The sequence below is a fragment of the Rhincodon typus genome, chromosome 1, assembly GCF_021869965.1.
Source record: "Rhincodon typus isolate 14 chromosome 1, sRhiTyp1.1, whole genome shotgun sequence".
Lineage (NCBI taxonomy): Eukaryota > Metazoa > Chordata > Chondrichthyes > Orectolobiformes > Rhincodontidae > Rhincodon > Rhincodon typus.
Window position 1 is genome coordinate 35,593,594 of NC_063332.1, and position 14,436 is coordinate 35,608,029.

General features: G+C 40.2%; 1 protein-coding gene across 1 annotated transcript; it reads left to right on the plus strand.

Moving 5' to 3' along the window:
- The first annotated feature begins 1,225 nt into the window (after positions 1 to 1,225).
- Positions 1,226 to 12,218, plus strand: st8sia3 (ST8 alpha-N-acetyl-neuraminide alpha-2,8-sialyltransferase 3). The gene is given in 6 exon segments (XM_048601483.1): positions 1,226 to 1,324; positions 2,058 to 2,288; positions 8,019 to 8,145; positions 8,807 to 9,286; positions 9,288 to 9,361; positions 11,281 to 12,218. Coding segments are annotated over 5 exon segments (1,146 nt in total). The 5' UTR covers positions 1,226 to 1,324; positions 2,058 to 2,109; the 3' UTR covers positions 11,567 to 12,218.
- The last annotated feature ends 2,218 nt before the right edge of the window (positions 12,219 to 14,436 follow it).

A 14,436-nucleotide genomic window follows, 5' to 3' on the forward strand; every position in this document is an offset into this window, starting at 1 on the left:
TTTGGGGAGCATTTCTGTCTCCTCTGTTATTGCTGTTGTCAAGTTTTACATAGAAACAGCACCACAAAATAAAGAGATAAAGACAGATTGATTATTTGTCTAGAAATAATGCATTTGTGCTAATGTTGAATTAGCGACCATAATGCATAGGCTAGCATTATGGTCCACTAATGCAGAAAAGGAAAATCTTGGGCTGAAAACACAGTTCACAGAGATTGTGTGTACACAACTAGAGGGAGGTGAGAGTTTTTTCTTATTCTTTACTGACATATCTCTTATTGCCCTTGAACTGATTGGCTTACTAAGCCATTAGTCGGAGGGCAATTTGAAATCAACCATTGTGTGTCAGAAGTTACATATAGGATAGAAGTTTCTTCCCCAAATGTGGGCTTTTCTTTAAAAAAATGATGCATGGTCACCATCACTGAGAGCAACTTTCCATTCCAGCTTCATTCATGGCATTTCAACTCCACCAGCTGCAATGGTGGGAGTTGAACCCATGACTCCAGAAACATTACACTGTCGCTCTGGACTACTAGTCTGATAACGTCATCACAAAACACCATCTCCCCTTTATAATCACGCATCCTATTATACATTGAGAGTCTTCATTAGAAAAAATGTTTTACATGTTATTTTTGATTGCTATCTTCAGGTATGCTATATGAATGGAATGTTTTCCATTAGGGTGAAAGATCATTGTCGATAAAGATCAAAATTTGCTATAATATCTATTCTTTACATTGAATGGTGAGCCTGATGCGACTAACATTAAACTATGATCCTCAGTCTTACAGATAGTTTCAAATGTCCCTTCAACAGAAATGAAATGTGATTAGCAGTCCTGCCTGAAATATTAGCTGGGCTTGGGGAGGTTTTTCTAGATGTTTGCAGCATGACTGGATTGTTGTCCTTTGCTGAGGGATATGCAGCTGTCTGCCACTTTGTTACTGGTTCCATTATCTACGTGGTGGACCTTGAAGAGCTCAGCAGAGCTGGGAATTGACAGTTCCTCCAACTGATGCTGATTGCTGAAGGCACAGCTGCCAGTGGTTAGGGTAAAGAAATAGGAGAAGGACAAGAGGTGTGAGTTGCAGAAAGTGCAAAGTCCTCAGAGAATTGGGGGACGATAAGGAAGTACTGAGGCCACGGAGGAATTTGAATCAAGAGGTGCGGATTTAAAATTGAGACATTGCTGGACTGGGAGACAATGTAGGTCAGTGAACATGGGATGATATGTCAATGGGAGTTAATTAATGAGAGGATACAGGCAGCAGAATTTTGGATGAACTTGAGTTACTGAAACGTGGAAAATTGGTTACCAGTAAGCCAACCATTGGAATAGTCTTGTCTGGAGGTACAAAGATCGTGGATGAGAGACTGGACAACAGATGGCCTGGGCCAGAGATGGGCAATCATGTTTTGAGTTTATCTTTTGCTCCACACCATTAACTAGTTTTATGAAAATGTACACTCCCGCTCATTTCTTGTTTTCCTTAGTATATTAGCACAAGAGCTTACACTTGGCTTAAATTACATCTGCCACCTGCTTGCCCAGTTCCCTAAGCGTTACTTCTTGACGTTTTGTTTTACAGGCCTTCTTCGCTATTTGCTTAACTGTTATTCACTTGTCCCCTCCCAAACCGAACTATCTATTTCTTCCACATGCAACAGTTCTAAGCTTTTTTCATACAGCCAATATAATTAAAGTGACAACACGTACTTCCCTACTTTTTTTTTCGAAATGAAATGCACTCGGGCATTTGCTAAGCGTTCATTAATGAAACCTTGAGCTTGTCGGGTAAGTAGAGGGAGACTATTCCAGTCACATTTACCCTGCAGCCGGGGAATGGATGGAGGCAGCGCCGGTGCAGTATGTATGTCGAGTGTGGGGGTTTCACAGAGCAACGCGACGTATCACCAACGCAACCACCTACCATTTCTGCATTGCAGAATTTTGACTCCGTCCATTTTTATTTCACATATAAAGCAGCACAATACATTGTCAATATAACCGACTTACTTTTCTCTTTTTTTTATCTCCCTCTCTTGTTAAGATAAGCGAACAGATATGGGCCTGCTTTCGATTTACTGTTGAAGCGTTGCACTATGAGGATTTGCAGGATGGTTCGTATGGCGAGTGTGCTGGGTTTGGTGATGTTAAGCGTCGCTCTGCTTATTTTATCGCTGATCAGCTATGTCTCACTGAAAAAGGATAACCTCTTCGCCACCCCACGATATCTAGGTTCAGCCGGCCCTAGGCTCTATATGTTACACAGTGGATTTCGGTAAGTCAAAGGAAAAAAAAACAACCATTTCGTTTATATATTATAAAGCCTGTGATCGAAATCGACAGAATCTATGTAAAATTAGACAGCTTTATCAGTTTGCGGCCCCGGTACCCGCTTTGCTTTCCAGTCGATTGACCATTGGATTAAACTTCAAATAGCAACAACAAAAGAACTGCATCATGTTTTATTTTCAGAAAGTAATGATGGTTTTGCTTGAAAGAAGCACGCAGACCCGTGCATCTTTGCGGGCGCAGAGCATCTCTCTGACATGTTCAATTTCTCTGTTTACCCTTACTCCCCTCCCCCATCATCACAGTCCCTCTACAGGCACCACGATTGAACCAGCGATGTGTATTATCCATAGCCCGCCCCCGCCTCGTTCCATGTAAAAGAACAGGTTGGGGTTGGGGTTGGGGTAGGAGGGGATGGGGGGGATTTAATGGGTTGGAATATTCGGGGGCATGGGGCCACTAGACCAGATATTTACGGACTGTAGTCCTTTAGTGACTGATGTACGGCTGGGCTGTGGTATTGTGGCTGGACGCACGCAGTGGTCTGTCGGTGCTGGTGAAGCCGTCTCCCTCACTGTCAGGGCCTACAGGGGTCCTACAGAACAATCATCCCTCATTTAAGAGGGAGGGGATGGCTAAATACTTCAGTCGGAAATGTTGCTGTGGTTTATGCGTCCAGATAATTGTAACTGTTGAGGTTTTCATCATAAGGACAGATATACCCAATGTTGTGCTTGTAAAACTAATAACATGTTTGTTATCGCCCTAAGGCTGCATTCGCAAGCAGCACCCACCCAGTTGGAAGAATTTGTGCAAAGTATCAAAATTTAAAGAAGAAATCGAGAACATTGTTTGGGCACATCATAACCAAATGAGCATGTTCCTTTAAACATACATAAGGAATCTGATTTCATTGACTTATTTTGGAAGCGTTTGTCTAAAGTCTAGGAACCTTTCAGAAATTAACTGTATTCCTGACCTGACTCCTATTATCACAACGCAGATTTGCTTTAAAGGGCTCTAATAATCAGCACAGCTATGTGCTAGTCGCCACAGTGTATATGAATATCAAGTGAAATCCATTCTAAAACTTCCTGTAGTGCAGGCATTGGTTCTCCTACAATTGCTGGAATTGAGATGATGGAGTGCAATTTTTCAAATATGCTATTCATCCAATGCACTATTTCCATGGTATTGATCGAAAGTGACAGTTCCTTTGCACACACAGTATTTTGCATTTACATAGCCCCTTTAATACAGTAAAATGTTCCAAACTTATCCACAAAAGAAAAATAAATGATACGCAGACAAAGGAAACATCTGAATGGTATCTCAAAGCTGGGTCAAAGAAGTGCAATTTAAGGAGCTTCCTCAATGGGAAAAGTTTTGAATGGAGGATTGCTGAGCTTGAGGCCTAATGCACTGACAGCACAGAGAGGCAGGAAAACCTGTAAGTACAAGGACCAAAATAATAGCAATGTGCCTTATTGCATTTATTAAAAGGGGAAATATCCAACCAGAGACAAATGTTTAACAAAGCCAGGAAAGTAATCTGATGTAAAATCAAACAAATTCAAAATGAACAACTCAATTAGCAGAATAGATAGTGAGCTCTATTGGTCATTGTCAAAAATAGTAGTGCATTTGATAATGGCGAATCCATTTTTATTGAATTAACTAAACACATTTAACTAGTCTGCTCACCATACATCTCATGTACACATGGTAGACTGGTTAGTAAGGTTAGATCACATGGGATCCAGAGGAAGCTAGCCAATTGGATACAAAATTGGCTCGAGGAGACGGGGGTGGTAGATTGGAGGCCTGTGACTAGTGGTGTACTACAAGGATCAGTGCTGGGTTCACTGCTTTTCATCATATATCAAAGTGATTTGGATGTGAATATAGGACGTATGGTTAGTAAATTTGCAAATGACAGCAAGTGCAGTGGACAATGAAGATGATTTTCTCAGAGTACAACTGAACCTTGATCAGATGGGCCAATGGGCTGAGGAGTGGCAGATAGAGTTTAATTTAGATAAATGTGAGGTGTTGCAGTTTGGTAAGGCAAACCAGGGCAGGAATTATGCAGTAAATGGTACAGCCCTGGGGAGTGTTGCCAAACAAAGAGACCCAGGAATGCAGGCATGTAGTTCCTTAAAAATAGCAGGTGGCACGGTGGCACAGTGGTTAGCACTGCTGCCTCACAGTGCCAGGAACCCGGGTTCAATTCCACTCTCAGGCGACTGTCTCTGTGGAGTTTGCATATTCTCCCTGTGTCTGCGTGGGTTTCCTCCCACAGTCCAAAGATGTGTAGGCTAGGTGGGTTATAGGGGAATGGGTTTGGGTGGGTACTCTGAGAGTCAGTGTGGACTTGTTGGACCAAAGGGCCTGTTTCCACACTGTAGGTCTTCTATGATCTATGAAGTCACAAGCAGAAAGGTTGGTAAAGAAGGCATTTGGAACGCTTGCCTTCGTTGGTCATGACATTAAATATAGGAATTGGGAGGTCGTGTTGCAGCAGTACAGGACATTGGTTAAGGCCACTTTTGGAATAATTGTATACATTTCTGGTCATCCTTCTATAGGAAGGATGTTGTTAAACTTGAGAGGGTGCAGAAAAAGATTTACAAGAATGTTTCCAGGACTGGAGGGTTAGACCTATAGGGAGAGGCTGAATAGGTTCAGGCTATTTTTTCTTAGAGCATCTGAGACTGAGGGCTGACCTCATACAGGTTTATAATTTCATGAGGGGCATGGATAGGGTGAATAGCCAAGGTCTTTTTCCTAGCGTGGGCGAGTCCAAATCGAGAGGACATAGATTTAAGGCGAGGGGGAAAGATTTAGAAAGAAACTTTTTCATGAAGAGGGTGGTGCGTGTCTGGAATGAGCTGCCAGAGGAAGTGGTGGAGGCTGGTACAATTTCAACATTTAAAAGACATCTGAATGGGTACATGAATAGGAAGGGTTTGGAAGGATATGGGCCAAATGCTGGCAAATGGAACTAGATCAGATAGGGATGCCTGGTCAGCATGGATGAATTGGATTGAAGGATCTGTTTCTGCACTGCACGACTCTATAACTGAAAGCCCTTCATAGAAAGAAATTTCAATTGTAAAGCACATTATACAATCCTAGGACATCCTACAATGTTAACAGTACTATACTTCTGTAATACAGTAGATGTACTGAGGGCATAAAAACTGGGTTGAAAGTCAGTATTTTAATATAGCCAAAGGTCTGCATCCTGAAAAGAGTATACCAAGAAAAAATGGTCCAGAAATGATTGTAACTAAATAAGTTTCAGAATTAGAGATTAGCAAATCTGTTACATCTGTTAGGCAAAATGATCAACTCTGACTTGGCCACTGCAAACCCACAATTTTATGGTTAGATGTTGGCAGACAATGAAAGGCTTTACATGAAGAAGCACCTAGAGAGCAACATGTGAATAAGAAACAGTCAGCCTGGATTTAAAAGGGGTGATCCCAGCTGATAAATCTCCAGGACCCATCTGATTAAATTGCAAATTAAGGAGGAAGTGGAACTCTGGTAATTATTGTTTACTTAAACTTTCAAAAACCAATAATCAATATAAAGATACTGCATGTAACATTGCAAATAAAACTGCTAGAAATGAGAATCCTGAGTAATTCTTAGAACAGGATAAAAAAAAGTTGAATAAATGTGAATCAGAAATTACTTATTAAAGAATGAATGGCAGACTGTACAATAGCTCTGAAGGAGGAGGGTAAGGGTCAATGATTTGACAATGTAGAAAAGCAATTTAAGTTAACACTTCAAAATACTCAGCAGGGCTGTGAAATCCATGTCTGCTAAAAATATATCAACTATATATGCAAGTGGAAAGTACAATTTGGCTTGGCATCTGATGACATGGATATGAACAAAACTCACAAGATTGATTAGAAGTATCAAGGAAATGAACTGAAAGGTAGTCATAAAATCATGTAGCACTGAAGGAGGCTATCTATTCCATTGAGTTCATAAAAATAAAAAGAGATGCAGGCCACACATAAAGAAAAAAAAGTGGAAAATTCACTGAGGTTGAAAATTTTGCAAAATAATCTGGGTGACATGACATAGATTTAACTTTGTACATTGATTCCAAAGGTCTGCGTCATGAAAAGAGCACACCAGGAAAAAAAGTCCAGAAATGATTGTAACTAATTAAGTTTCAGAATTAGAGATTAGCAAATCTATTACATCTATTAGGCAAAATGATCGACTCTGACTTGGCCACTGCAAACCCACAATCTTATGGTTAGATGTTGGCTGATAATGAAAGGCATTACATGAAGAAGCACCAAGAAAGTAACACGTGAATAAGAAACATTCAGCCTGCATTTAGAAGGGGTAATCCTAGCTGATAAATCTCCAGGAACCACCTGGTTAAATTGCAAATTAAGGAGGAAATGGAACTCTGGAAATTATTGTTTACTTAAACTTTCAAAAACCAATAAACCGTATAAAGATACTGCATGTAACATTGCAAATAACACTGCTAGATATGAGAATCACAAGTAATTCTTAGAGCAGGGTAAAAAAATGTCTGAATAAATATGGATCGGAAATTACTCATCAGAGAATGAATGGCAGACTGTACAATGGTTCTGAGAGAGGAGGGTAAGGGTCAATGATTTGACAATGTAGAAAAGCAATTTAAGTTAACACTTCAGAATACTTAGCAGAGCTGTGAAATCCATGTCTGCTAAAAATATATAAACCATATATGCAAGTGGAAAGTACAATTTGGCTTGGCATCTGATGACATGGATATGAACAAAACTCAGAAGATTGATTAGAAGTATCAAGGAAATAAACTGAAAGGTAGTCATAAAATCATACAGCACTGGAAGAGGCTATTTATCTCATTGAGTTCACAAAAATAAAAAGATGTAGGCCACATATAAAATTTTAAAAAGTGTAAAATTCACTGAGTTTGAAAATTTTGCAAAATACTCCGGGTGACATGACATAGATTTAACTTACATTGAAAACATGCCACTAGAAGTTGAAGTATTGAGGGTGATCTACTTAACAGGCAGAGTCAAAGACGTGAGGAGTTTTCAATATGCAAATAGGAGCAAGAGTTTGGCAGCCTGTTCTATTCTTATGTTCAAGTTAGAAGTATTTCATTGTGAAAGACTACAGAGGGGTTCTCGGGGTCATCCATTAGGGTGTCTGTGGAGCACAACCCCGACCTCCGGGAAAAAAGCATGGAACCTAAACGAGGAAATGTAAAGGAGATATTTCCTGGGGAGGGATGGAAATGAAAGTACCTGACAGAAATTGCTAAAATGCCCAAGCAGCAATTAAGCATGGACGACGGGTATATTTTAAGATATTTTAAAAGACTGACCATGATTTGCTGTGATACAGAAGATGAGTTCGACTACTTGAATCCTCTAAACAAGCAATAATTAAACTTTATATCAGTTTTTCGCTTATATTTGGATAGCTGCGTGGGGGATGGAGGGTGCTGACAACATGCATTTCTGCCCTCTTCAGCATAAGTGATCAAATAAATAGTATTGACAGATTTAAATTATGCTTTTTTTAATAATCCTTTAAAGGTTGGTAACGAAATGAGATCTTTTGTGGATCGAGTGTCGTCAGTTCACGAGTGCTTAAACTGATAGGGCAACAGTAATGGTGACTTCGAATTAAAACTTGGCGATTTTTCCCCCTGCAGGTCACAGTTTTCTTTGAAATTCCTGGATCCTTCTTTTTTGCCGGCTGGAAGTGGCCTTAACGACAATACTCGTGCCAAACCCGCAAAATGGGCTTTCAACACAACTTCCTTTTTAAAGCAAAGGCAAGTCACTCTGAAAGGTGTGAAGCTCCAAAAGGGGCAAGAACGGAAGTGATAATAATTCGTAATTCTTTGCTTTCACTGTTTGACTCTCTTTTCGACTTTTTGACCCTTTCATGCTACCTGATCCTCTCTCCAGCATCCGCCCTCGCCGCCGGACACCCACACACATGCTCTCCCTCTTTCAACTTAAACCAGAAACCTGATACAGTGCAGTCTGCATTATGTAGAACAAAAGTGGTATCACTGTTAGGGAGAGGTATTAAAAATAGCCGGTGAAGAGTGCCAAAGGGATGTTTTACTGTAATATCGGTAATGAGCACATTTCAAAGTTGCAAATTCACAAAGGAAATCTTTTAATAATTAAATCAGAGATAGTAGGAACTGCGGGAAGGATCTAGGCCCGAAATGTCAGCCTTCCTGCTCCTATGATGCTGCTTGGCCTGCTGTGTTCATCCAGCTCTGCACCTTGTTGTCTTTTAATAATTAAGATACGTTTTCCTTTCCCACCGGCTCTTTTTGATTCGATTTTTTTTCCACTACATTTTGAACCTACTGAGGCTTTTTTTTTAATGCACTTATTTAAAGTCTGTGTTCTGAATTCACATCTACTACCATGAATGAACTGAACTAACTTGTTCTCTTTGTGCGAATTGTGTTTCAGGAAGGAGATCAGTCGCTATGTCGACATTTATAAAAATTTCACTTTGCTTAAGAAAAACGTGCGAGTAGGACAGTTGCTGCACTACGATTACTCTAACCACAAATACGTTTTCTCAGTCAGCAATAGTTTTCGATCATTGCTCCCCGACGTGACCCCTATATTAAAGATGCATTACAACACATGTGCGGTGGTTGGGAACAGTGGGATTCTAATCGGGAGTCATTGCGGAGCTGATATCGATAAAACAGATTTCGTGTTCCGCTGCAATTTCGCCCCAACTGAATCTTTTGAGGGAGATGTTGGCAAAAAGACGAATCTCACGACATTCAACCCAAGCATCCTAGAAAAGTACTACAACAATCTCTTAACAATCCAGGATCGAAACAAGTTTTTCCTGAATCTTAAAAAGTTGGATGGAGCCATTCTTTGGATCCCTGCCTTTTTCTTCCACACTTCCGCTCCGGTGACAAGAACGTTAGTGGATTTTTTTTATAGAATATAGAGCACAATTGAAGGTCCAATTGGCTTGGCCTGGGAACATAATGCAGCATGTCAATAAGTGAGTATCTATGACCCAAAGATATTTTTACCTGAAATTTCTTTTTTAAAAAATTCACAGGAAGGTTCATTCTATCATTCCATCCTCAGTTGCCTTTTTTATGATCAAAATAATTGAATGTTGTGACCATTTATCATTTTGGGATATGTCATAATGTGAGATGCCGCGGAGACTTGACAGGTTCTCCTTATGGCAGGGTCTGAAACTAAGGGATTCGGTTTATGATGAAAGATGGAGATGAGGAAATTTCTCTCTCTCTCTGAGGGTCTGGAATTTGTAGAACATCTTCATCAGAGAGCGGCGGAGGCAGGGTCGTTGAATATTTTAAGACGAAAGTCGGTAGACTCTTGACTAACAATTTAGATGAAGTGAATCAAAGGCTATTGAAGTAAGAAGGAATGTGGGGTTAAGGCATATCTTATTGAATGGTGAGGAGCTGAATGCCCTCTAATGTTCCTAGGTATATTTAACTTGTCCCCTTTCTTCGTTGATTCACCCACTGCGTTGTTGCTCTTTGGTTCAGTCTCTGTGCTTTCTTGGATCATATTGATTGTTTTTCTCTATATTCTCAAGATTTCGAACTTCAGTTATACCCTCCCCTCCCCCACAAGCATCACAGATAGATCAAAAGGCCTAAGCAAAATGGCCATCACTCTTTGATAGTAAGAACTGCCGATGCTGGAGTCAGAGATAACACAGTGTGGAGCTGGAGGAACACAGCTGGCCAGACAGCATCGGAGGACATCTGAAGAAGGGTCCCGACCCGAAACGCCAACTTTCCTGCTCCTCTGATGCTGCCTGGCCTGCTGTGTTCCTCCAGCTCCACACTGTTATCTCTGACAATCACTCCTTGCCCACTGCACCGTTTGCACCGTAAAGTGAAATTTATAACGTAGTAAATAATAAGCAAAAATCTAAAAGTAGTCACAAGTGTGCGCATAAAAATACATTTAACCTGCTCAAATTGGTCCCACATTTTCCAATGCAGGTACACCGTCACACAATCTATACAGAATGGTTCTGGAGCCCTGACTCCTGGGTCATGCTCATTCCTTTTCTTGTTCAGCCTCGTTCCCTAGTCTTTGTCTTGGACTATTCTCTTCAACCTCTTGCTGTGTCCAACTACCCCGGCACCTTATGAAGTCGTGCTATATTCACTCCCGTGGACTCGCAGACCATCCTGCAATTCAAGCTCTGATACGTGGGCAAATCCGCTTTGCCTCCGCCTCCCGGCCACAAACCAAGTTAGTGCCCCACCCCACAGTCGAGCTATGTTGCCCATCTTCTCACAGTTTCCGTTCTGAATATCAGATTCATTAAACTGTTGAGAAATTTATCTCAGAAAAGTGAGGTAGTCAAATCATTAACTGGTTTTATACATTCGTTTGTAATCCGTTGATTTTATTTTTTTGCAAGAATATATATTTACCTAAGGCCTCCTACTCCCTTCTCTTTAATCATGTGATCCCAGTCCCAATCCCGGGCTCAGACCTTGGTTTCCACTCCTTCACCATATCATCATCTGCCTTATGCACCTCAAGACGGTACACACACAGAATTTTGTCAAAGATTTGGAACTCTGACATACGACAAGAAATGGTCTGATTGGCAGGTATTAACAGAAAGCCAGACAGAAAGGAATACCGAGAATGTAAGAATGCAGAAGATGGGAGGCAGGCCGGGAAAACTTAGATAAAGGGAGAAGATTGGAAAAAAATTGTCACGGAGATGCAAGAATAGCAAATGCCAGATAGGCATACAGCAACAGAGAAGGGCTAACATTGAACGTCTGAGGAATAAAAATAGAACAGGAGGAAGACGGTAACGCTTACAAGAAAAAAGTGAAGGATCTTTTCATGAAAATGAAATCCACGGATGACTGATATTTTGTCATTTTTTGTTACTCTATTGTTAAACAGATATTGGAAAACCAAACATCTATCCCCAAAGCGTCTAAGTACAGGCATCCTGATGTATACACTAGCGTCGGCCATCTGCGAAGAGATCCACTTGTACGGATTTTGGCCTTTCGCATGGGATCCTAACACTGGAAAGGAATTGCCATATCATTACTACGACAAAAAGGGGACAAAATTCACAACCAAATGGCAAGAGTCCCATCAACTACCAGCAGAATTCAAGCTGTTGTTCAAGCTACACAATGACGGCTTGACTAAACTGACTCTCTCACGTTGTGCCTCTTGATAGGATGCTTTTGAAGTGCCAAGTTATTCCTTGTTCTCATTCTTTGTTCCGTTTTTGATTCCAAATGCATTTTGTACCCAATGCGTTGAGATCTCTATAGGCGACGCTTCGTGATACATTTCTCAAAGTAATTCCAACAGCTGTGGCACTGACGTGTTCATGAGTTTTCGTGTACTGTGGTAGTAAAGCATTTATTTTGTATTGGGAAGTAGCCGCAAGCATTTGGAGCAGAATTTGGGGGTGGGTGTGGTTCCCGTTAAATGGGAGATTGAATATATTGAACCATTGGAACATGATTATAGATGTCAGTTTAGCAGTTACCAGTGGCGACAGAACGTGGGCTGGCGATATTAGGCCCTCCCAATATAGCGACGGGCAGTGTAGGTCTCAGCATTCTCTAAGCCTGGTATTTTAAAAATGGCACCCAATCAAATTAGACATGGATAATAAATGCTGGCTTTGCTACGGATGCCCACGTCCCACCCTTAAATAATTCTATGTTGCTGCCACTCAGATCGTTTCATAAGATGCATTGAGGAAAAGTATTAAAGTCAGGAAAATGTGTCCCAATGATTTCGCTCGAGCACTTTTGATATCTGACCTATCAACCTATTTCAATGGTCCCAACATCATAAAACCACAGTCTGCATGGTCGGTGCGCTCAGCACGGGAGTTACTGCAATCAATTTGCGCGAGATTGTTTTTTGTTGTTAAAGTTTTAGGTCAATTTGTTACATTTTAACATTAAACAGCGAGTGAGCTCCAAGTATCGTGTCTAATTTAAAAGACCGAGTTGCCCGTAGAATAAAGTGCAAACCTGCAATAATTTAGATCATCAATGAAAACGGTCCAAGCCGTAAAGGCTCGACAAAACACTTCTAATAGAGTTGGGAGAGTTTAGCTGAAAGACACGGTCTAGTAAAAAGTACATGAATTGTTTATTTAAGCATATCCATAAATGGAATGCATTTGGTATCTTTCAAGTCCTGTTTATATAGAATATCTTGTACGGTTGTCAAAGTGAACATGCGAGTCTTTTGCATGTACGTGGCACAAGCATTTTTTTACCATCAAATGGACGGTAACTGTACTACTTTTGTATCGATACTTAAAAATAGACTTGTTTTATTTCTTTTACAGCTTAAGGAGAAAACTAAGTTTCGAAGTTATATTGAGTACGTTTTCTTTTGCCTGTTTAGTTGATCCAGGAGCAATGGTTTTAATGAGAGACGGCCCTTGACTCTTCACTCTTGTATTGCGAAATTGAAGTTTATTGATTCCTGTGTGTAAATATTTTTTCTCATGCCTGCTATTGTTCATCTACACTAAATTACTTATGTGAGAATTTTGTTTCAGTGGCGTGAGCAGTTATTGGTAACTATATAAAGACATTTGGAACAAAGCTGTGCATACTCATTAATGGGAACATCGCCTCGAAAACATTACAAAAACTTACTTGTTTACCAAAAGCAAAACTGTTATGTTTACAATCTCACTAACAATTCTACTTTGCTTAAAAGTCCCGATCATGCCATGTCAGTTTTCGTGGCTTCGGTCTAATGCAGTCCCATGAAGATAAATAGGTTAACATATTTGATTTAGACAGCAAAGTTACGGCATACTGATCGTCACGAGCCCACAAGGAGCTTATTCCGAAATAAAAATAACGTTCTTTAAGCTTATAAAGCATCATTCGTCACCCGAATGGAGCTGACCAAATCTGAGGTATGTTGTTGCAAAATTAGAGCCACTATTCACATCTTGGCTAAACGGAGACATTTTCTCCATGTCGAAATGAAGGAGGGGAAACTCTGACTAGATAAATTTGTGTAGACCCACAGACACTCCAAGGGAATGTTTTCATACATATTAGGAATCAGGACATTTGGGGGTTAATTATTATCAAATAATTAAGATGCACGTAGTTAACGTTAACATAACTTTAGGCCATAAGTACGAATCACGCTCTCTTTCTCTCTGCGCAGAAATCTAAATATACACACAACATCGAAGGAGTTATCCAATTGTGCAATTCCATTTCCCATATACGCACCCGATTTGTACTTGACCACCGCTCCAAAGCTGGTTAATGTAGTTTTGGAAAATTAGACTCCTGGATATTATTTTATGTTTTTCGCACCACATTTCCACTTGCTGCTATTCTTACTGCGGAAGTCGACAGGAGAATTCTGACTATTGCTTTCCCTCAGTTTAATCTTTAGTTTACTGAGTCAACCGCGGTTATTTGATCAATTTTTAGAATCCATGTCATTAAAAAAAAAAGATTTCCGCCAACAGCCACCCGCGCCGGCTTTCAGAATGTGCGACCCTTCACAATGCCCGAGCCGAGAGCAGTGTTCCCTTTTCTATACTATTACAAATATTTGACCAACTCCTCAAAAATTCGTTCTTACAGTACGGAGAATAAGTCCCGTGGTACAATCTATGCAAAATAAACTGTATTAAATGACAATAGCAATGAAATGGAACTATTTATCAAGACTAGAATATTTCCTCTATGCCATATATTTGCGTTAATTATGCTTAGAGTCACATATCAAATTTAAAGAGAATTTTGTACGTGCTATTTGTACATTTGACCGGACTCAACAAGCCTACATTCTACGCTATTGTTTATATCATTCTCATTACGAAAGCCGAATGATTATTTTCCATGAAAATCCTTCTCACACTATATGGGCTGACATTTTAGGAAATATCTCCCAAAAAAACTCATCCATAAAGCCATTAAAAGTGTATTTTACTGAATGGTACCTGACACATTTTAATAAAAAGTGTACAGACGGCACGAACACGGACTCTCCATTATTACTACACAACTACAGGCAAACAAGGGTTTGTAATCAGAA